Source organism: Trematomus bernacchii, unplaced genomic scaffold (genome assembly GCF_902827165.1).
Source record: "Trematomus bernacchii unplaced genomic scaffold, fTreBer1.1, whole genome shotgun sequence".
Taxonomy (NCBI): domain Eukaryota; kingdom Metazoa; phylum Chordata; class Actinopteri; order Perciformes; family Nototheniidae; genus Trematomus; species Trematomus bernacchii.
Genome location: NW_022987685.1, coordinates 2075403 through 2100113, shown reverse-complemented (window position 1 = coordinate 2100113; position 24711 = coordinate 2075403). Strand labels below are relative to the sequence as shown.

Sequence of the window (24711 nt, the reverse complement as noted above, 5' to 3'; positions counted from 1 at the left end):
ATAAAAAAATGTGCATGAATAAATAAATGTTAAATAGGTAAAATAAGATATGAATGAACAACAAAAATAAAATAAGTTACATTTATTTATGTTCACATACTTATTTGGTTATTAAAATGTAAACCGATCTTTTTCATGTGGGTGTTTTAGAGTTGTACCCCCTAGATCTAGTAGTAATTCTGCTCAAAGTGCACCAGATTGAAGCATTTTACTTTATTGTGTATTCCTTGGATACTCTATTGATCTTTATCTTTTCTACTGTACGATTCTCTGGCTGGGGGCGCCAGCTAAAATCTCGCCTAGGGCTGCAAATTGTCTAGAGCCGGCCCTGGCTCAGGTGTATATTATATGGGGGTGGGGATGTTGGTATATGACGTCAACGGAGACCCAATACGAGGTACAACCTTGGCAAAACAAAGTTGAATAATGACGTCACCCTCCTGTTTTATATATTTACTATATTTCCCCCTCGCGCAGACCTGAACCAACGGTAATTAGCTTCGTGCTCACGAGCGTCTTCCTTCATTAGTGCAGCTGCAGCTCATGGCCCCGGTTGGCTCTCCTGCGCTGTCGGTCACGCGCGCACACGTGCACATACGCACGCTCGTAGCTGAGCATCACGAGAGGCAGAAGCGAGCGGCTGCAGTGGAAACGGTGTGTCAGGGAGGGCGACAGACGGCTTTGACTTTGGGCGCTAAGTCACGTTTCGACCGGAGAGGAAGGATGCAGCGGGCAGAGGAGAAACACTGAGCGGGAGGAGAGACTGGGAGAGAGCAGGTGGTGCTGCCAAACCCGGAGTAGACTATGCTTATTTGCCGCAGGCCCCGCCATCGTGAAATTGGATACCGACTTGCGGCGGATGGGGTGACCGAGCTCGCTGCTCCGCCGGGGAGGTCCCTGCCTTCGGACGTTACCGGGGAGGGAGCTGCCTGTGCCCGGTTCTAAGGAAGGAAGGAGTGGCAAGAGGGAAAATGCAGACGGAGGAGGAGACGGCCACCGCTGAAGAGCCCATTTTGGAGGACGGGTCAGGACGAGAGCAGGTAGTTCCTATGTTGTTTTCGGTCTTCACAATCTTCATTCATGGAAACAGTCCAGTTGGCGTAAAGTTGCGCATAATTTCCCCTGCAAGAGCCTGTTATATATACAGTCTATGGTTAATACATATAAGATATTTGCCTGTCGTTTCAAAAACAACCCGTGACTTCTGCATCATGTATGACATACTGTTTTGACAAAAAACGCTAAGAAGTCGCGTTTTTATCTGAAGTCCTTGATGCTTCACAAGAGCAAGGACACGGGACAGGACCTTGGCTTTAGACTGAATTGAGATGAGGCTGTGGTTCAAACAGAGAGGGGAGGGAAGTCCAAGTCCCTGTGTAGAAATAAAGCCCCAGCATTGATGTGACACGGCTCAGTGGTATGCGTTGCTCCTGGGAACGATGCTTTTAGTGTTTTTCTGTATAGTAGGCTAGTGTTCATTTTCCAGCTGACACCATCGAAATACACTAGAGGGTGACATCACCCACACACACCTTTCAGACCAATATAACCCTGATTCAATGTGAATGGTGAGAATAACACCTCAGAGCAGTAAGCATATGTTTTTGTTTACAGAGATTTACTATGATATTCATTATAATTGGCTAAACACACTGAGGAGTGTTTATATATTTATGCATGACAAACTTTAAAACCAAACCTCCTAAGCAGATTTCACTGACCCTTGACTTTTTTTGTATTGTTGGTTAATCTGTTCAGTTCAATCAGTTGTTTGGTCTATGACATGAGTATAAGTGTTGACAAATGTCTATAACTTTCTCCCAAAGTGATATCTTCAAATGTTTTTTTTTGTTACCAACTCAAAGATGTTCATTTTAATTTCAAATTGGTGTAAGAAAACCTGAACATTTCACATTTAAGGTGCTGGAGTTGAACAAATTTAGTTTTTCTTTTCTTAAAAAAATGCTCAAACAGATTAATCTTTTTCCAATTTGGTTGGCAATTACTTTAAAATTTGACAACAAATCAATTTATCTTTGACGCTCTATCCTGAACTTTGAGATGGCATCTTGTGCAAATGTTCATGTTTACACACAGTTTGACACGTTGCCTTCCCACCACCAAAAACTCACACACAAGTCTTTAGTATCCTCTCCTCCTAAACCACTTCCTCTTTTACCACTACCATTTTTGGGAAGCAGCATCATTTATTCAAACACGTCATCTTAATAATGGAAAACCGAGAAAAACAGGAGGTGGCATGATAAAATAATGCGTAAGGCATATGCCAGGAAAAGTATCAATGATAGCTAAAGATGTGGTTAGCTATGATCTCACCACCTTGAAACCTGATGACGAGAGTAGCATGGACCAAGCAAGAACACAATTTGAAAACAGAGGATCACAAGTGTTTAATTCTGGCAGCCATTTATTCTCTGCCGATTGAATAGTCGATTTGAGTTTTGGCTTTAATGAACTTTAGATCTTGCCCAAGTGGCTTCAATACATTACACTCTCATTATCTTTAACTGATTATAAGTGGCAGGAGGAGTTTTTCTATTTTTATTGTCCGACTATGTCTGTAGTACATAGAAGAGTGGCCTGACCAGAATAAAACTGACATCATTAAATTTGGCAATGGGCTTATTGGTGCTCTAAAGACGTTTGCATGTAGATTTCAACGCCTGGTAAATGCTTTTCACTTCATTCCACCACTCTCGTCTGTCTTTCCTCCATGCCTGCTGTGCAGACAGTGCCATGTAATGCAATGAATGCAGTCATCTGCTCCCTGCCTCCATTACTCTCTCTCATCTCTGCCTATCAGTCTCCTTCCTGTTTTTAGATCTGTCTGCCGAGGAGTATACAGCTTCATCCTCTCTCTCTGACTCTCCCTCTGTCAAATATTTGCACACTCATGTCTCACTTAACTGTATTCACTCCCAGCCCAGGCCCACTTGAGTATGCATGCACACTCACACAGGCATTATCACAAATGAGGTGGAGCCACTTTTATTAATATTAAAATCCCATGTTTGATTCATATGTATGTCTGTGCACGTATTTCCATTAGCAGACAGGTCTGTTGCACAGACGGGAGGATGCACGGATATAATGTGTGTGAGGGAGACTTAATGAAAGTTTCAAATCCAGAACCAGAACAAAATTAGAAGTAATAACAAAACATCTGGTGATGGAAGAGGCAATAATTGTATCCAACCCTCATTCTGACACCGATAAGAACACTAATTAGAATAGTTGGAATAGGCTATGCTATTAATAACATTTTCCTTTTTTTGTTTATATACAACATTGAAGGAAATATATTTGTGTTTTGGACTCACAAAGAACACATTTAATGACATAACCCTGGATGTTGGGAAACTGGAATGGACATTTTCTGGACAGAAATGGATGAATATAGAAAACATCTGCAGATTAATACAAATAATCATAAGTTGTGGCTCTATTTGCAACCACCTACTGTTAACATTAGACATATGCAGTATGACAAACATTACCAGAACATATCCATGCCAATAGGAGCCCTATACAGTCACTCAATTCAATCAGAAATGTAAATATTGGAAAGAGAAGAATAATTCAATTTCTGATTTGAGTAATCCTAATTATCATCTTTAGTAGACTTGACTAATCCTAAAATGAAAGTATGCATACACTGTTGATGAGGAATGTCTATCAACTCCAGCATGGAGGGAGGCTGCAATAAAGAATGATAACAGTACATAACAGCAGCCATCATGAAGTGGGAACAATGTAGAACGGCCATTAGCTTCACTAACAGAGAATTTATGTTTCATTACATAAATCACAATTCAATTACTAAACAGGAGTAGGTGATACGAGACATCGAGCGTTACAGACGTGTTATGTAAAACACCGGTTCCTCAGGGAGAATCTGTTCAAAATGATATTCAAAGCTCAAACACTTGGTCTAAAATTAACACAAGTTTCTGCCTGTTGTAAATCCCTTCTGAGTGTAATACACAAAGCCAAATATTGTCTCTTTTCATAGTTAATTCCAAGTATATACATGCGTTTAAGTGCTCTTATATTTATAGAAACACTTGTATGTTACAATACATGTAAGTAAGATTTACAAGTGTTTTGAATACATTTAATTAAATCCAAACTTAATTTTCACCATTTATACCAGGTATAAGATTTACACCTACATTTATTTAATCAACTCTTACAATGCTCTTGATTTCTTTTCTTTTTTCTCTTGTATCTGTTTTTGTCATGAGATGTTAATAAGGTATAACACGTAACTTCAAGTGAGAGTTTATGGCATATTTTGGCAAAATAATGATTGTTTTGAAACTTATGGTCATACATATGAACAGTAGAATAAAAGAATAATCTGCAGGAGTTGTTTGAGAGGTTTCTGTGCATGTTTTGTTTTTTAATTCCGCTCGTCAGAATCGGCATGTAACTGAGATCTAGGCTGACTGCTGCTTTCAGTTGTATTTCATTTATACATAGGTGACCCAAACCCTACCTACAAATGTAATTGAGGAAACCGATTACCAAAGTGAGCGCATAATGACTGATCATTATCTGAATGATAACAATTTATTAGTAGAATCCGGGCTAATTGACCCCCTCCAATTACGTTAAAATGACACATCATTTTCCACAGTGTACTGCAGGCACCAGCAGCTCTTCTTCCTGCCCTCACTTCCTCACTTCATTTGCCACCCACATGCTACGGTAGCTAATTATAGCTGCACCAGTCCCACCTATCAGCTGAATCAGTCTGAGCAGAGCGAGAGAGAGGAATGCACCAATTTAATTAGACACATTTAGCCAAACATAAAAGAACATCTCTGCACAGTGGACACATTTAGAAATTCCAATGCAATTTTCTATTAATAGTTTTTTTTGTAGGAAAGATAGGAGGGAGCATTAACTCTACATAGTGGTACTCTAAACTAAATGTATCCCTATTGAAGCATAACGGAAATATTAAGAGACTGAAGTTTGACCTGAGCACACGTATATAAAAGCTAGTTAAGTATGTGGCAGATTAGCACCATATTCTAGCAGAGGCTAAAAGACCAGATTAGAGGCTAATGATTGAGTTTATGGACGTTTACCGGCCGGAGCAGATCCCATTAATGCAAAGGCTCTGTCAATTGCAGCTTAAGTAGAAACAGGAAATAACTACAGCATGCACAGGAGCTTCAGCCTCCGAGCAATGCTCTGAAATGCTATTTTGAAAACAAAGGTGTGTGTGATGCTTGTCCAGAAAAACGTTTGGTAACAGATCCATGCCAGCTACGTGGACTCTTCTTCAGACGGCTGTCTCTAGTGACTGTGGATGCTCATGGAATATATATAGAATTCAGAGATAATCTGTCAAAGTATCAGCATTTCATCTCAGCAACATCTTGCCAGACAATGACGCTGATGAAGTACAGACACTGAATTAAAGTTATAAATGAAACATTTATGAAGAATTAGTAATGTAAGTAGCACCCTGTATCAACGCTCTTCAAAAGAGCTTGCAAAAAAGGCGGCCCAAACTTCAAGAATAACAAAATGAGAGTCGACACCCTCCAGACCCGGCTGTGTAGATTTCTTTTCATGATGATTTCTGGGAGGGGAGCTTTGCCTTTGATCTGTTGCAGCCTGACAAAAGAGCCAAGGCTCACTAGAGGCAGCAGAAAACTGAAAGAGGATCAGGAGAAAACCAAGAAGCTGCAGAGTTTGAAACCAGAAGGTGGTGTGGGTAATATCAAATACTTATCTGGCCCAAAGTGCACCCCAATCGGTCACAAGGTCACGAGCTCAGTTACCCTGTGTTACCCTGTGTTACACTGTGCATGGCTGTGGCTCGGGGGGGATAAATCGCATATACTAATCAAAGGGTTTGGGGTTCGATCCCCAGCCCCTGCAGTCAACATTTTGTAGTGTTCTTTGGCAAGATACTTAACCCAAAATTGCACCCTTAGGCATTTCTACGGCATCGAAGTGTATGTAAGTTGCCTTGGATAAAAGTGAAATCACAGCATACTACTGATTGGTTAGTGAGAAATTGCACGACAGGGGAAAGCCAGAAAAATATGGCATTTTTAAATGTTTCAATAGTACAGCTACCGCAAATAGAACACCATTTTGCTGTCACTTGATAAAACATTTTTAAAAAGGCAGTCTGCAAAACTCGGGGTTGTTTGCATGGCTTTACTTACGCAGAAAGATTTTCAATTTGGAAAAGCAAAGAGGTCACATAAATGGTAACAGGATACACAAGTTTGATTAGCCTATCCCTCCAAATAATGATAACATGGAATAAGGCTGCAAAAATAAGGCTGCAGACCAGTGATTTGTCAGTGAAATGTTGTTACATGTGTGACACGAGATTGCCTACATAAGCCGCCATTTAAAGATAGCAAAGCTTCATCCAATAGACAGCAGAGTTTTCATTTACTTCACCCAGAAATTGTAAAAAGGCAGTCCAGACCAGATACTACTCTGTGTGGGTGTTTGCCTTTTTAGTGAGTGCTGCGTTGTGGATGTTTTCACATTTTCCTCGTGGTGCTATCACTGGGTACTACTCGCAGTAAGAAACAATATGGAGGAAAAGGACCTGGTACCAAAGAAACTGAAATGAAATATATTGTCGGTTACATTCATTCAGTCAGTGTGTTGCCAAATCAGTTTTAAGTACAATCCCTGGCCTTTCTTAAAAACCTTCTCAATGAGATTCACATAGACTTGTTACACTTTTCAATTTGGGAAAGCAGAAGATGTTTTGATTAGCCTGTCCCTGAGAATAATAATAACTTGGGGAAAAGAAGGTGTTGGTTTGTGCTTTTCTTATCACCGACCAGCTGCTCCATGATTGAGATTTCGCTTCTCGAACAAAACAACTCAATCTGCTGCTTCTGACAATTGAATATGATGCATGTCTGCATTGTTACTGGATGCTCTAATAGCTACTACGCATTAACAATGATTACTGTAAACTGCACACATCATTTCGTGTTCACAATGCATGAAGAGCTGAGATATCCTTGTAAGCCAAATGAGGTAAACAGTTTTCTCTGGAATGTGTGTGGTATATCTCTCGTCGCCCTCTATTTTATGACCATCTCCAGACTCATTTGAGCAAATCTGCCTATCCCCGGTGGGAGGGAGAACTGCTCGAATTGACAAAAAGTGATTGGCAGAAGTGCGTGCAGGAATAATTTGACTCCTGTCTGATTTTTCTCCCACTTGGCACACAACACCTGCAGATAAAAATGTCAGCTGCAGCTAGAATATAACATTTTTAGGCAGCATTTATTTGCACAAGGTAAGAGGAAAAGGACAGGATGGATTTGGAGCCAGCCAGACAAAATAAGACAGAGATAGAGGCAATTTTGTCAGTGTGGTTCCCTGGAGAAAGGTGCATTCTGTTACTGCCTCTTTAGTCTCACCATCCCTCTCTCCTTTTTGCTTCCTTTCATACTTGCATTCATGAAAAGTTCATGACCGTTTCTCTCTCACGCTGCCCTCTCTCTCTCTCTATCTCTCTCTACACTTTTAGCCCAATCAATCCACTTAGAGACAGACTCTGAGAGAGGATGTAACAGAGGAGACGTGGGGGTGAGGAGGACGGAGGGGAGGGGAGACTGAGGTTGGGAAACAGTAAATGCTTTGGAGGTGGGAGGGAAGATTCGGGGAAGGAGAAACAAGATTACGTAAGGAAAGGAAGGAGGATGTGGAGAGGAAAGGCAAAAGGAAAGCAAAGATGTTTGGGATGTTGTGCGCAGTGTGGGCTTTTGGGTGGAGTAGCAGGGAGGTGATGGAGTGGAGGTGTCCTTCACGCAGCATTTCACTACTTGCCCTTGACGTACAGTAGTATAAAAAAAAAGAGAGAGGCGGTGTGTGTGTGTGTGTCGCAGCCAGTCAAATTTGCTAGTGGAAAGCAATTTGTGGCTGCACTGAAGGAGTGGGAGATAAAGATGGGGAGGGGGAGTGGGGGGTGTGTGCTGACAGGACTTGGCTGAGAGGAGGAGAGGACACTGGTGTCATTCACTCTTTTTTTTTATTCGTCATCTGCTTTGTTGCTCTTTTGCCTTGTCGCATTCAGTTGGAGCCATGGTGAGGACACATGCAACACACACACACCAAACAGTATGCGTGTGTGTAAGCTGTGTTTCTCTTCATTTTCCTGTGATACACTACACAAGCTTTCCATCTCTCCCTCCCTCACTCTCACACACATTCGTGTTTCGCTGCTGATGTTGGAGTGCAGTCAGTTCAGAAGAGTCTAGAAGTATATCGTTCTCTTCTAAATTATTCACTTACGTGTGTGTGTGTGTGTGTGTGTGTGTGTGTGTGTGTGTGTGTGTGTGTGTGTGTGTGTGTGTGTGTGTGTGTGTGTGTGTGTGTGTGTGTGTGTGTGTGTGTGTGTGTGTGTGTGTGTGTGTGTGTGTGTGTGTGTGTGTGTGTGTGTGTGTGTGTGTGTGTGTTGTGTGTGTGTGTGTGTGTGTGTGTGTGTGTGTAGTGTGTGTGTGGTGTGTGTGTGGTGTGTGTGTGTGTGTGTGTGGTGTTGTGTGTGTGTGTGTGTGTGTGTGTGTGTGTGTGTGTGTGTGTGTGTGTGTGTGTGCACTTAAAGGCAGGCATAAAGTGTGTGTGTGTTGCCATGACAAACATATGTATTTCTTGAAATAATTTCCACCTGGCATGCCGTTTTAAATATTAACAATGTGAGGCACACTGTATTATTCATACAAATCTTGACTGTCAACGTGAGAAGGTAGAAAAGTGTCAAATCTAGTGGCACACCTCAGACTGGTTCATGGCTAACTTTAGTGTTAAAACAGCGTACCATATGTGTGACACATGGCTTTAGGATAGGAACAAAAATAGAACAAAAGGATTGCCTGTAAACTATTATTAATCATGGCATTAGGAGCTTAAAACCAAACTCTAATTGGGTGGAGATTTAAAGTAATATTAATAACCTGCTCCAGTCATCCAACAAGCATGGGAAACTGGTTAGGGCTCAAAATGAGCACAATGTTAAAATCCACATGGTAACATGCTTACAATGACAGCTTTATTTAATTATATAGCACGATTTATACATGGGGGGACAATTGAAAGAAAATACCTAATTGCAATTATTTTTGACTGATATTGCTATTCTGATATGATTCACAATATGAGAGGGTTGACAAAAACATTCAACATAAGTATTTATTATGAAGTCTGCAAATGACTGTTTGTTGGCGACTTGGCGGGGACTGGCAGCACCACTATAGAGACCTTCACATATTTTCACATATTTTGCCTTATCCAACGAATGGGTTTACTGCGATTTGCATATTGCACCAGTCCATATTGTGATGTTCGATAAGATTTTGATTAATTGTGCAGCCCTACTTTCATACAAAAAAGAAAACCAAAAGTGCTTTATAAATCGAAAAAAAAGACTTGTACAGCAAGATATATTATTTGCAATGCCCTCCGAACTTTGAGCATTGGAGAATTTACCTGAGACCCCTGTTCTCAATGGTTTAAATGAATTGTGTGTTTGATAGCATCTTAACGCCTATGTAACCCCCCCCTCTCTTTGTCCCTCCCCAGCAGCGTCCGGTGCAGCAGTCCTTTGGTTCCTCCCTGTGCCGGGAGTCTCACTGGAAGTGCCTCCTCCTGACCCTCCTCATGTACGGCTGCTTCGCCACGCTGGCCTGGTGCGCTCTGTGTCGCGTCCCCGTCCTCGGCTCCTCCTCCGGTCCTCTGGGTTCTGATGACGACGCCACCTCGGCCGCCTATTACAACGACATCCTGCACCTGGAAAGCCCGTGCTCCAGCGGCTACGTCTACATCCCGCTGGCATTCCTGGCGATGCTCTACGTGGTTTACCTGGTGGAGTGCTGGCACTGCTTCTCCAAGACGGCAATGTTGGCTAATGCCGAATTCCAGGTCTGTGGGAAAAAACAGTAAAAGCATTAAAGGGGACCTATAATGCAAAATGCACTTTTTTATGTCTTTTATACATAAATATGTGTCCCCAGTGTCAAAATACAAAACCCTCTCTCTTTACCTCCGTACCCAAATCTCTAAAAACGGGGTACAACGGAGCTGATCCAGATTTGCGTCCGATATGATTTAAAAAAATGTGGACCCACAGCACTATCAGAAACAATGCCTGACGTGTTTTGGACGTAATATGGTCTTTGTTTACATTAGCAAGCATCGCTAACACTCAGAGCCAACCTGTACTGGAGAGAGCATGAGCAAGCAGCACCTTGTGGTAAACCCGCAAGAGAGAAAGCATTTGAGCTCCATACTGTTTCAAGTTCTCTAACAGGGCTTAAATAAAGGGATATGAGGGATGTCTAAAATGGATGATCTGTTTGGCATTTTGAGCAAAACATATCATAGACATGTTTTTTACATATTTGTATATACCTGAGACCCATAATATATGCCTAAAAATAGCATAATAGGAGAGGGCCTCATAGCTTACAAAAATGTTGGAAGATTTTGTTAACATATCTAAATGTCATTATTTGTCTGATATTGCAATTCTGAAATGATTTGCAATGTTAGAGGGTGACATCATTATTCTCCTATCCATTGAAAAAAACATTTTTGTAGGGATCTTTACCAAAAATAATGTTTACCCAAGTCTCTAGACATTTCTTCAGGATTACAACACTTTATAATGGTGTATAGACACATAAATTCCCTTAAAAAAATATTCTATCTCTTTTGATTTGATTGAATTAAAAATTGCTCGGTGGCTGTATTGACATTTCCATTAAATTTCAATCAGTCGTTCAGCACCCAGCAGAGTGTGGAGTTCACTGCTGCAGTCTAGGAATAGCTCTGTGACCTTGAGCTAAGCAGCAGAATCTGTTTACTCATTGAAACTGATAGTGTCAGCCTTTAAATAAAGAGCTTGTGTACATAAATTGATGGTGATGTGTTAAATGTCTGCTGAGACAGTTGCTGATCAAGATAAATAAGGGCTTAATTTCCTGTAGTTCAGTCAGGAATTTTAACATTTCAAGAGGAGAGAACACTTTCAATTTCTTTCCTAAAATAGTCTTTGCCCATTTATATGGAACTGAGCAGACCCAGAGGCATCAGTCTCTCTTTCATCTATCCTTGTCTGCTCTGTCTTTTATCAGGAGCACATTGGTTACTGTTCATCTTAGATATGTGCTACTGCCAAAAAACAGCATGTTTTGTTACGTTGGTCCAGACTGTCAGGGGCACATATCTTATGATTAATTGATCTGCGTAGAGATTTAAAAAAACAAAACATAAACAAAACCTGGCAGAGCCTGACTTGCACCAGATTTAACTCTAATCTATGCAAATAAGATGAACCTGCTCAGGCAATGTCGCATCTTAAATTGTTTGTCCTCGTTTTCAACAGATTTGTTTAGAAGGAATTGAATTGAAATAAAAAATATTTCTCAAAATAACTTGAATCCAGTCCTAAAAAAAGAACACTGTCTCGAGGAAATGCTGATGTCCTTTGTTTGTTATATAATAACTTCAACTATCTCTTTCATGTAATCTTTGAGCCCTAATTGTGTTATTTATTTATTCTCTCATAAGGGAGCAGAAGGGCATTTTTATGTACCCTCTTTTATTGTGAATTGTCAAATTTGACCATATAAAGTCAGGTGTAGGAACATACATTTGAATGTGTCTTGAATGAATTCTCTGTCACAGGAGGTGTACGAGCGTGTGCAGAGGCTCCAGCAGGCCACACCCTGCATCTGGTGGAAGGCCATCAGCTATCACTACGTCAGGAGGACCCGACAGGTGACCAGGTACCGCAACGGAGACGCTTATACCACCACACAGGTGAGGGGAGCTTCATGTAAATATACTCTTTTAAACTTTTAAAACAACTGATATGCGAATCTTAATTTCTCCTAGTGAAATATTGCATCCCTGTGTGCAGGAATACAAACATCATACTTTGCCCCCCCCCCCCCCCCTCCAGGTGTACCATGAGCGGGTGAACACTCACGCCTCCAGCTCAGAGTTTGACTACGGCCGCTACGGAGTCAAAGACGTGTCAAAGGAGCTGCTGGACCTGCAGCTGCACCCTGCGGTCCGCCTCCGCTTCACCAAGTGTTTCAGGTCAGACACCCCCACCAACCACAGCTGGAGGGGAGACTGGAATTAGATGGGTTTTTTGTATTGTTTTTTATTATTATTTCCCTTTATGAAACAGGGGGGTTGTTTCGTCAGGTTATTGGGTTTTATTTTTTCTTAAAATCCCCTTGTCCCTGCTGTTATGTACCTTCCCCCATTCATTGTGCACACATCCTTATTTTTGGGTGGCTAAGAACGTTTTTAACAAATCTTTGTGCTATTTAGCTTCTCCAGTGCACGTGCTGAAGCTGCCTACCTCACCCAGGTAAGACAAGATATAACAAATTAATATATTTAGTATATTTATTTATTTTCTAGAGAATGTCTTATCTATAAAATGTGATACAATAAGGTCAACCCTAGTTTCCAGAGCACAAAGTGTTATCTTTCAATTGTTTGCCCACTTAGGATTTCCACTCACTGCACATCTGCGACAACAATGGCAGATTTACCACTCGAATGTCTTTCTTTGAAACAATCATCTCTTGATTTTGGACAGAGATAGAGAAAAGCAGGCTTCTTATTTCTAGCCAGCAACTATTGACTTAAATCTGTCATTACAACTGTTGCTGGCAGATTCAGCTGTAGCTAGCCAGCTTAATAATTGATCACATTTTTTATGAACACTTGATGAGGTAGTAGGTGCAGTTAAGAAGTTGATCCAAGTATTGTGAAGTCCATGTCTGGCCTTCACACTGTTGGGTAATGAATAATGGATGTGATAGTTGTGAAAATATTTTTAGTTTTAAACATAAACTACCATAAAATAATACAGTAGTAGGTTAAAGATATTCTCCTGAGCTTTGGAGATAATGCTCTGTTAATGAATTCTAATTCTAGCACATCCTCTTTCTGTTATTCAAAGCGAGCTCGCTTCTTCGGGGAGAACGAGGGACTCGACGACTACATGGAGGCCAGGGAGGGGATGCACCTGAAGAACGTGGATTTCCGTGAGCACATCCTGGCGTTCCCTGACCCGACCCGGCAGCCCTGGTTCTCCCGGCACAAAGTCTTCTGGCTGGCCTCTGCTTTCCTGATGTCCTGGCCGCTGCGCGTGGTGTCAGAATATCGCACGGCGTACGTCCACTACCACGTGGAGAAGCTGTTTGGTGAGGACGAGGATGGTGGCGGAGGAGGTGGGGGTGTAGGAGGGCCAGGTGGGGGAGGAAGAGGGGATGGGGTTGAAGGAGGGACTGAGAATGGACTCCATCCTGGAATCAACGGGACGAGTTACAGAGCCATCTCTCGGGTCAACACGGTGGACATGACGGAGCTGGAGTGGCACATCCGCTGTAACCAACAGATGGTGCCGAGCTACTCTGAAGCCCTGCTGATGGACTTGGAAATGAGCGGGGGGACAAACCCCACCGCCTCTACGCCCATCTCTGGGGCCGCAAGCTCCACCCCGAGCACGGGGCTCAACCCGCCTCCTCTCGCTCTGCCCGTTGTCTTCAACTCGGCCTACCTCCTCCAGAGCTGCCCCCGCTGCCGGAGGACCACGTCCAGCTCCAGCCTGCCCTCCAGGCTGCGGGCCCCCATGGGAAACACAGCGCTCCTGAACACTACCGTGGCAGGCATCAGGGCAGCGGGGCAGGGGGGTGGAGGAGGTATCGGGGGACGGTTGGTGCTCAGTCGGAGCGGATTCTCTCTGGGGAGACTGGCAACAGGCCGCCCGAACAGCCTGTTTCATTCAAGAAGCATGGGAGGAGGGCTGGGAGGGAGCAGAGAGGATGGAGCAGGGAGTGGAGGAGGAGGAGGGGGAGGAAGCAGTGGGGGAGGAGGAGGATTCCTTGGTTTGGGTTCAAGGCAGGACAACGAGGAGACCAGAGGAGTGCTGGAAGGAGAAGGGGATGAAGAGGAGGAGGAAGAGCAGCAGCAGGGGGAGGAAGCAGCAGCAGCAGTGGTAGTGATGAGACGGGATCAGGGAAGAGGAGGCAGAGAGAGAGATGAAGACGCAGAGCCAGACAGTGCAGGCGAGGGGAGGGAGAGCGAAGGGGGAGGGAGGGAGCGTCCTCCGTCCTATCAGGACGCGTTCTTCTTTCCCGTCCTCATCATACATGGAGAGGAGAGCTGCCACGGTGGAGACGACATGTGACGATAAAAAACAAAACAGATTTCACGTCTGGGCAGAGGCCGAGGGAGATGAAAGAACGCGCTGAACACAAAGAAAAGAGTGAAGGCAATAAGATACTGTAGGATGGAATGAATGAAATGAGAACAGAATGAGGTTGAAAGAACTACAGGAAAAAGAAATGATTGAGTAAGAACAAAGCATTACAGAGGTAAGAGCAGCTGTGTGAAACAGAATAACCAATGAAACAAGGGGAGATGGGAAGATGTATGGTGCATACAGTAAAAGACCGGAAACGCACTAGTTCAGATGAGATGATAGCTGACAGCAAAATCATACAAAGTCTGATGCTGTGTTCACACCTAATGTGTAGCAATGTTCTCAGGTGAAAAGCCTGTAAGTGTTAAGATTCTAATAAACATCTTAAATGATGGTGAGGTAATACCATTTCAACTTTTAACAGTATGTGAAAATCCATGTGTACAGACATATGTATGCCTTAGTGATGATGGAACAGCTAAAGTGTTAGCATTGCCCTCGTCATCAATCCAAACTCCATTCAAGCAAAAAAGCATTTAAAAAGTTGTTTGCTTGTCCTTTTGCGTACAGACCTAACAAAGGATGAACTTTTCTTATATTAATGTTGTGAGTGATTCACGTGTTCAAATTCACGTGACATACACGATGTTAAATTCATCTACGTATATGGTGTGAACACAGCATCAGAATATGAGTGAAGCCAAATACTTGAAAACTGTAGACTTTACACTAAGATATTGAGAACGAGAGGAATAACAGAAAGACTGAAAACATGGGAATGTATATTTCCAGATGTATCTATGCAAGAACAGGAGTGAGAGGAGTAACGGAGTGGGTCATCTTTGAGGTAGACTCATTTAGAAGATGAAATACAGAAAGAACTTCTAAATATGTCAGAGGACATAACAAAGGGTTTACTAATGCAATGTGAGGAAGTAGGAGAGAAACAATTATGTAAGGTAATAGAAAATGGCAAGGGAGGAGAGTATAACATTCTAACAACAATAGGCGGAGAGGAATAGTCAAATACAAACGGACCATGTCAGACCAGATTAATCCAATCATTAATTTAAAGATCACCTCAAGAGGAGGAGAGAAACACAAAAAGAAGGAGCAGCAGCAACCCTGATCTGGAATCTAATCAGGAAATCAAATAGTATTCAAATAGTCCCCCCCAAAAAAAGACACAGACGACAAATCAGGCTTTACAGATTCACTTTACAACATCACACGGCATCTGTCGAGCAACTGTAACATTATAATAAGATTGGAGAAATATTGATTTCCTCCCTCCTCTTCATGCCTTCTCGCTCCTCACCTCACCATTAGCTTCCGCACCACTCTCTATCCATTACCGATATGGAGCCGATAGAAAAAACTCCATACGAAGAGGAGAGATGGCTTCCTCTCCCATCTTCTGTCCTCCCTCCATTTTCTCTGCTCTTCTCCTTCCTCACCTCCAAACATGCCAAAAGATAGTGCATAGGTGACATTGGGAGCAACACATCTATTGCTTTTTTGAAACACAAATCATTAGGGGCAACATCTCTTCTCGAAATTAGCACATTGTGTTTTAATTAAGGTGAAAGGGTGTTGTACCGTAGTTGATTCACTACATCCTTCTCCCTCCTCTACTTCTCTGCCATCACCACTCCTCCTTCTGTAAAGTGCTGCACCTCTCTCTGCTCCTCAGATCAGATTTCCTCTTCGCTCACTCCACAAATCACGCCTCCTCTCGGCGAGGATTCCTCCTCCACCATCAGATTTTATTAAGCAGATATATCACACTTTATATAAAGTTTTTAAAAACCTCTCCCCATGTCTGAATATTATCGAAGAGACAGAATAAACAAAAATGTTAAGATACTGACAGGTTGCTAACACAGGGTGGGATTTTCCACCAGTTAAGCCTGTATAGTTGTGCTCTAGTTTTAAACAGTTGTAGCCAAAGATAGGCTTGCGTAAAATGAGAAAAAAATGACAATAACCTTCCTAAAAAACAAGGTACTATATAACACAATACTGTATGTGTTTACGCATGATAAATCACCTCTTAATCTCATTTATGTCATTTTGGACCGCATGGGAAGTCAAACATGAGCTCAGCTGGTATACTCCTAAAATAAAAAACAGACAAGGATCATTCAGAGGTTGAATCGCTTTGTGCAGACGTTAACATTGTTGATAACAATAGTGGAATAAATCCAACAAACAAATCATTAAAGCCCAGCCCTTTGATAGAGTAAAGGGCCGTCCACACCGAGAAACATGACTATACAACTATAAACACTGTGAGCATCCACACATCCAAAAATAACATGTTTGGAGCCCCACAAGGGATACTGTTGCATAGAGAGCGAAAAGGACACAAATAATAATATTAGACAAGTTTAAAAAATAGCTAGTGATTTGCATCTGTCAACACTGTGGAAGTGAAGAGAGGGACATAGATTCTGTAATAAGAACCTTGAATTACGGATAAAAATAAGTCCTAAAATAGATTTTTACTAATCCCCCTCCTGTGTGTGACAAACACACTTCATTTACGGATGGATTTGAACTGGCTGTTAGTGTTTAATCCTTCATCAAATCGCTCTTAAAGTGATCCAAAATATATTTTTTGCCACTTTCATCATAGTTTTATATTTACAGTTGTCTTTATGGTTATCCTTCTCGGTGTAGACGGCCCTTTACTCATGCCACATTGTGCCATGCTGCTTCCTCCTCCTCTTGAAGAATCACCTTCAAATAAGTAACAGTGCTCTCACTATAAAATGTTTAAAAGTTAGCCGGCATAGAGATGCATGTAACTTAATAACAGCTATCGTGCAGTAGCTAACTAACGGCTATGTAGCAAATCTTTCTGCCATTGCAAAAAGCAGTGAACAAAAAAGTGAAATGTAGATATTTCAGACTCGTGTAGATAAAGAATCCATAGGGTTTAGCTCTGTCTTCAGGCAGGGAGAGACAATTGGCACAGACAACACCACCATCAGTGCAGATATTTTACAAAGCACACTAAACCTGCTGCAATAGCAAGAAGCATTTCAACTTGTTAGCTGGACATTTCGTACCATTCCCTGAGGTTCCCGCAGCCACTCTGTGATGATGGAAGGTCTCCCTCGTTCTCTTACTGCTTCCGTCAGAGACGAAAAAGCACACTTAAAGAATGAAAGTTGGAGAAAAATATCCTACATGAGGAGTTTCCTGAAAAAGAGCAATGCTTCAGACGCTTCGTAAATATGGATCCTTGCACCCAACCTGGATTCAGCAGAGACAGCAGGAAACGTTCTTTCAATAAAGTAGAGCACGGCCTGGTTTGCTGTACGGGACACACACTCTGACACACATTCACACACATTCTGGATCTTCCGTAACTTTCGGGGACATCAATCTGGAGTGGGCACAAAGAGACAAATGGACAGAATAATTACTGGAAGAAAACGGACAGCAACCAGGATGTTTCTTTGTGTCTGGACAACTGGAAAATGACTTGCTTAAGCAGCCGTTAAAAAGAAGAAAATGTGAGATTAAAAGACAATTATTTTTACAGCTATATATTATTATCTCAGTCTCTTGACTTGTGGATAAAAACATCTCCATAAATGTCCCTGAACAAAAAGAAGCACTAAAAAGCATTGAACCACACTTCTGTTAATTTGATAGAGTTGCTTCCACACATATTCATTCACTCTGTTTATGCGTGTGTGTTTCAGTTCTTATAGCCACTTAAATTGGAAATCACATGTAGTGAGCTTCAATTTAAACATCCTAACTATCCTAATACTTTGCCACTAAAACTGACGAACAGAAAAATACAATTCAGTCTGTAATGTGCTGCTTTTATATCATCTGCATACTTGATTAGACATTATTTCAGGTTATTAAGTGATGTCTTAAATCCAAATGCCTTTGTAAGCTTCAGATTTTTTTATTTCTTAGCTGTTTTTTTATTTATTTGTTTAATTTTTGTAAAACAGACAATGCACTTCCCATAGCCTTTGATTACTGAGCCTCCAATATGCGTTGGGTGCTTGGAGTTTTGTTATTTAATCATTTTTGTGTGTTTCACTCATATGTGTTGCGACTGGATATTTATACTGCTTTATTATCAGTGTGTGTCAAAAGTGTGTCCTCAGTCGCTTCAGGTGTGCCAAGAGCTTTGTGCCCATGATGTCTTACACACACTCATGCGCGCTTGCATGTTTAGCCACAGCCATAAAGCAGCCATTATAACAGCTTATTTTAGACTAGAGTAACATCAACCCATAACAGCCACACACATGCAAAGTCTTAACACACACACACACACACACACACACACACTGAAAGCATGGAGCTGTCCTGCTTTGTTGCCTTTGTGTCCGACGTTGCCAACTTTTCGCTCAGGATTTCAGTTTATGCTGCATTCCTGTGTCAACACAAGCTGTCTTTCTCACACATCCATCATGCCAAAGCAAAAGCAAAACACACAATTAGAACAGATAATGCCTAGGCTTACACACATGAACATAGACGAGCAGATGGTACAGGTGGAGATGATTCAACATTTACACAAAGCGACAAAAGGCTGGTTTTACTCGGGAGAGAAACTGAAAAAAGCTCTTGAGTAAATCCTCCCAGAATGTGTCTGATACGTTGTGTTGTGTTTCTGTCCACTAGGTGGCAGCAAAGCCTTATAAAGTGTTGCAATGCAGAGATGTATTGTATTCAGAGGGTAAACAACAGTGAATCTAACAGGGTAGAAAACAGCTGATGTCCTGCTCTCTGCGCGCACACACACACACACACACACACAGTGATGTTTTAGTGAAGCAACTACTATGACATCACTGAGCAGAGGTGCTGGCTAAAAGGTTAAAGGGACAGTTTACTCCCCAAAAGAATTTCCTCTCACCTGTAGTGGTGCTTTTAAAACTAGTTTTCTTTGATTAGCGTTGCAGAGTGTTTGAAATATCGCCTGTAAAGATTTACAATTTAATGGGACTAGAAGAATAAATCTGAAAAATACAACACTAATGTGTCTTCCAAGAATTGTGACCCTGTTACTTATGTTAATCCAAAGCTTGAGGTGAGTAGGAACTTTTCAAATGTTCTGGGGTGAACTGTCCCTTTAAACCTGCAGAGAGCAGTGCAGCTGTATGTGATTGTGCATTTATATTCACTGATCTTATTTTCCTTTAACTGTCACTGAATGTGTTGCAAAGCAATATCGCCCATATCCCCGCTTTGTGGCTGGACGTGTTGATGTTGCTAAGCAGCTTTCTGAAATTATAACCACGAGCAATGGGAGCTTCAGTCATAAAAATGACAACACTGTTAGAAAAAGGCAATTTGCATATCAACCTCCAAGCTCATTCTCTGGCTGTCTTGTTTGATTTGTGATTTTCTTTTTTGAAAAGGTCACTTTAAAGTACACATCCGTCTCCAATGCCCCATTTGCGTTGGCACAACAATTCTGCTGTCATTCTTGTTATCACTCGAATACCATTTACAATGCTCTAGCAATTATGACCAATGTATTGTTGTCAATACTGTAACTGTTTCTCTCATGGGACGAGTCCAGTCATACCGAGTTTGTCGAACACTGTAAAAAAACATGTTTAGAATTGGTTTGACTCCAGATCACATGAACTCCAGCTGCATTTTTGATTTTTAGAAAGGACTTTGCTTTAGTCTAATGCGGACACTACAAACTGTCAGGAAACAAACAGACACTTGTGATTTATTGACAGTTAATGTAATTTATATAAAGTTAAAAGAATTCAGGGTGTGACCTCAGACACTTTAATGTGATTTTGTGTGCATTTACAAGCCTCCCTCAGAACAAAAAAAAAGCAGCCAAGATTGAACAAACACTACTGCACAAGTATTTTTATTTTTTGTTCAAACGTTATGTTTTATTTAGTTTTACAATGTGTCACAAGTATGGCTTGTCTTATGCTTTACAATGGCAGGGATGACGCCTGTTTATTCAGCTGATAACATTATGTCTAAGTGATACATTAGTGTCAGTATAATTAACTGATATTCAGTGTCTGGGTCAAGGCTAATTTTATGATCAGGGTCAGATTAGAGTCAGTTTGGATTTTAATAATCATAATTGGAGAAAGGGAACCAGTGGCTGATGAAGTTACACCCTGCTTAAATATGTGCTGCGTCACCTGACTGTTTGTCAAGTCACCATTGGACGATAAAGCTTTAAAAAAAAACTATATTCATGTTAAAAGTCCTCAAGTAGTGTCTGAGCTTGTAAAAGCAGCAGCTGTCCAGAGATGATCACGTCACATGACGTTTCAGGATGCCCATTTACTTTCCTGCTAAATATGTAATGCTGCTGGATTACCTGTGAGCTGTCAAACAAATGAAGTGTAACCACAATGTAGTCGTTATGTACATGCAGCCTCTATGGAACAATAATGTCACGTACAATGCATTATTGTCTTACACAGTGGAGCCGGGAATGGGCGCACTGTTTAAGCACCGTCGAGCAAAAATGTCCTCAGTATTTAAGCTAATTAATATGTAACTGATAATGAGATTGTCAATATCACACCAGAGTATAGTTGTTGTCACTGGCCTGTTTCAGATAATGTAATTATTTCCTTTGAGTGGATGGTGACAGTGGGGGTAATGGAGCTGGAGGCAATAACACTGTTAACTGATGCGCTCCTGCAATGATGATGACAACTAATTATCATGGAAGATGCAAATAAAGTCAACCTGCTTGGTATACCAGCGTTTGGTTTTGTGGGATTCTTGTTAACCTGATGATGTTTTTTTTATTTTAAAGATCAAATTGGGCAGTAATAACTTCTTATTTGTTTATCTGACCTCTCCAGCTCTTCTCAATGTGGGTAACCATTTGTGATGCATTAACACAAATGGATGATATACAGAAATTGCGCTTATTACAGCTTGAGCATCTTCTCTAGACTAAAATAATGCAATACTTTTGTTATTAAAAAATACTTATTCTTTTCTGTTAATTACAGATCTTTAATGGCACTCAACCACCATGTGCTCGCCCTGTGGAGAAATACTCATCCTTTAAAAAAGGTGTTAAATGTTTTCTCTGCTTGAGAGGAAGTTTCCTATCTCCTCTGCTTTGCCCATGTGTTAGCGTTAGCGTCTAAAATTGACTTTTTACTCAGTTTTGATTCACATTCTGTTCACCATACCTTTTTGATCTAGTTTTATTTTAACTTTATTTTTGCCAGATGAAGAATTTTCAATGTCTGGATTTTAAGTTTTAAGTGAGTAAATGCCAGCTAGCTTAGAGGAAACACAGATTTTTAGAGTAAAACTGGTTTATTTATAGTTTTCAATGATAAAACCATGATGATGATGATCACCTGGTTTGTTTGTTCTGTAGTAGACTTCTGCGTATAATTCAGCTTTCTGCAATTATCGCAGTGATGTTGAAACAACTCCCATGATTCCAGACTACATCGCAGTCAAACTCAGTCTGTAGTTTGTTGGTTCCCCTCGCTGCAGAAAATAAAGATAATCATTCAGGTAATCTTAGTCATATAAAACAACAACAAAAGACAGTTGGATTATGGGAATTGTATGATCCAGTGCATGTACATGTCAAATAGTCCATTTCTATTGCTAGTCAATTTCTATTGCTAGTCCCTCAACTGTATTGAATTGCAAAACTAAATCACAGCGCCCAGTAATGTGCTAACGGTTGATGGCTGTTTGGGTGATTTTGGTTCCAGCCTCGGGCCTGAGAGGCTTACCTCAGTCGTTGTGAGAATGAATCATGATTATTACCCCCTCAACCTTTCTCCTAGTTCATCTGCTGCACTATAGATCACCTGCAAGGCTGTTACAGTCCTTTGTTGAGCCATCAGAGTGTCCTTGTGTTGGTAGTTTCGGGTGTCTCACATATTGTCGAACATCAATCTGATGTTGGTCTACAGCACATTCAATATTCATAAAAGGTTATTACAATGGCTGCCATTCACAGGCTGACAATGACAGGCAGTACTATTCAATATAAATTGTTAATGTGTCTGCAATGGCATGTTTGCAGTTGTTCTCTTTGTCCTGTGAGTGTGTGTTCAGGGAGCACTTTCATCATGGTGGATTGGGTCTCTGTATTTGTTTGTCTCCTATCATCTCCACACATCAGGAAAGAGAGGAGTTCAAAGCAACATCCGGCTGCATTCAAAGTATCTGTTTACAACCTGGCTCCTCTTGTCACGCAATAACCGTCTGATTTGTTTTCCTATTTGTAGTCTATAGGTAATGACAACAAAGTGCTTCCTGCAAATGTGTATGTCAGCTCAGTCATGTACGGAGTCAGGAAGTATAAAGCTTCGCTGGATTTACTCGCCCCATGGGATTGTCTACAAGCTACACTTCATCTGAATTGTAAAAGAAACAAATAAACAGTAAACCTGATCTGTGTCATGTTTATTCAAGTCAGGAATTGAGCCCTGGATCTGTACACAGCAGATATGAATAGTTTCAGACTTTGAATCCTCTGAAAGCAAAGCGAGGCAGAGTCATGTAAAAGGCCCCTAAGGTCGATGACTTTATAGTAGTTTAGCCCCTTTTGTGTCTCTTTGTTGCCATTTTAAGTCTCTTCAGGGTTTGTATATATGTATCTCTTTCAGTGATATTTTGCAGGTGAAGGCCAGGGGGGCCTCTGAGGCTTTGGGTCATTTCAGAAGTTATCCTTTACAGTTGGAGGAAGAACTCTCACACTGCAGGTGTGTGAGTAAGACACTAGAGGGCAGCAGAGCCTTTTAACATTTTGTTTTGTCACTTTGATTTATCTTGATGTAGTCGTGGGACATCATGAACAGTTGGAAACCAACCGTGATAAATATGCAACATGGAAGAATCAACATCACAAACACTGAAATTATACTTTTCACCGAAGTAGAAAACAGTTGGTGTTTAGCATTTCAAATGTTTGCAATGAAACCAATTTGCATATTGAGAGAATCTGGAGTTTTCAAAGAGGGAAGTGCTTTCAAGAATGTATTATTTGCATATGTCTTAAAGCCTGAAGAAATAGTTAATGTAAATAATTAAGTATATTTACATATAGCTACATAAGTTCATACGTTTTTTTATAAAAAGCTATTCACTGTAACACATTATGAGATTTGGTAGAAGTGCAGCCATAGTTGGAAACATACCGTTTGCCAAGCTACCTGTCTAGCAGTGATATAATGAGCCACAAAATAACTGATAGCATCTGCTAAAATATGTATGAAGTGATTTATTTGATGCTATGTTAGTGCAGCAGTGTCTCTGCATGATTGTTTACAACACTGGCAGATGATTCTTCCTGATTCCAACATGGCAGCGGAGTAAACAGCCTGCACACTTTCTATAGCCCTGATATCAGAGCAGACGTCTCTCTCCCCTCTCCCCCCTCCCCTCTCTCCCCTCTCTCCCCTCTCTGCTGACACTCCTCCTGATGCTTGATGTTCCTCCACAGATCTGCCTTTGTTGTCTCCTTCTCTCAGAGCTGCACCTGCGACCGTTAGCCCAGCTCCTGGAGGAGAGAGAGGAGGAGATGCAGAGGAAACATGTTCACTGCTGGAGACAGGTGGATGTAAGGAACTGTATGTGAAAAACGGGCATAATTTTCAAAGCAAATCCTTCTGATTTATAATTTATTGCTTTTTTGCAGCCCCTTTTAACATATAAATTGCCTATAATAACTATAGCATTTACATAGTAATACATTTATAGCACTGAGTGAGTAAGCAGGTGTCTTAATACAGAATAAACTTTGCATAATCATTTATTATTACCAGCTTTTCTCCCTTGACCACTTGGTGGAGCAGTAGTTCCACAGCTTCAAACAAAAAAACGAAATTAAATCAAAGCTTAGGCAAAAACAAGAAAAGCTCCACATGAAGGCTACAGCTCTTGATTTTGCAGAAATACCCAAAAGACAAAACAGATTAGCAGACATTTGGATACGTTTTTTTTAATAAAGCTCACTTTAATTGGTAAAATGAAACCCGGTTTTCACAGGCCTGGATCCATAACTGTACAGTAAATAGAAGGGGCAGAACAGTGTGTTAATATGTGGATGAGTCAAAATCTCAGCCCGCAGTATCCTTTGTGAATAATGTCATTTAAAGAATTTGGCAGTGGGGATCAGGATATATGTTCTAAAATTCATAGCGCAGAGCCGGAGAGGGCTTCTAAAGGAAATATGATTTAATTGCATTAAATCTCACAGTGGTGAATGCTAAGCAGAACATTTAGAGTCTGGGGAATACTGCTTAATTTCCAAAGGGGGACTTTCAACTTTGGAGAAAAAAAGTATATTTGACAATGATGAGTCCAGAAATGAACGCCAGGTTGAACATACAGCCAACACTGATTTTAGGCACATCAATCTTTTTTTGGGGGAAACATTTCTGTTAGTTTCTTTGCTTCGAGGAGCATTATGGGTCTGGAGCATGGTCTGGAGTCACCGTGCA

At 41.1% G+C, this 24711-nt stretch overlaps 1 protein-coding gene across 2 annotated transcripts; it reads left to right on the top strand.

The window, feature by feature from the left end:
- The first annotated feature begins 653 nt into the window (after positions 1–653).
- LOC117487953 (transmembrane protein 151B) lies at positions 654–20981 on the top strand. Of its 2 annotated transcripts, none has more exons than XM_034136745.1 (6): positions 654–1040; positions 9604–9939; positions 11707–11841; positions 11984–12123; positions 12364–12403; positions 13004–20981. In XM_034136745.1, the coding sequence occupies exons 1-6, from the start codon at positions 972–974 to the stop codon at positions 14231–14233; spliced, it is 1950 nt and encodes a 649-aa protein (XP_033992636.1). In that variant the 5' UTR covers positions 654–971; the 3' UTR covers positions 14234–20981. The 2 variants fall into 2 exon arrangements, with proteins under 2 accessions (XP_033992636.1, XP_033992635.1); XM_034136744.1 differs by having other exon boundaries at positions 9601–9939.
- The last annotated feature ends 3730 nt before the right edge of the window (positions 20982–24711 follow it).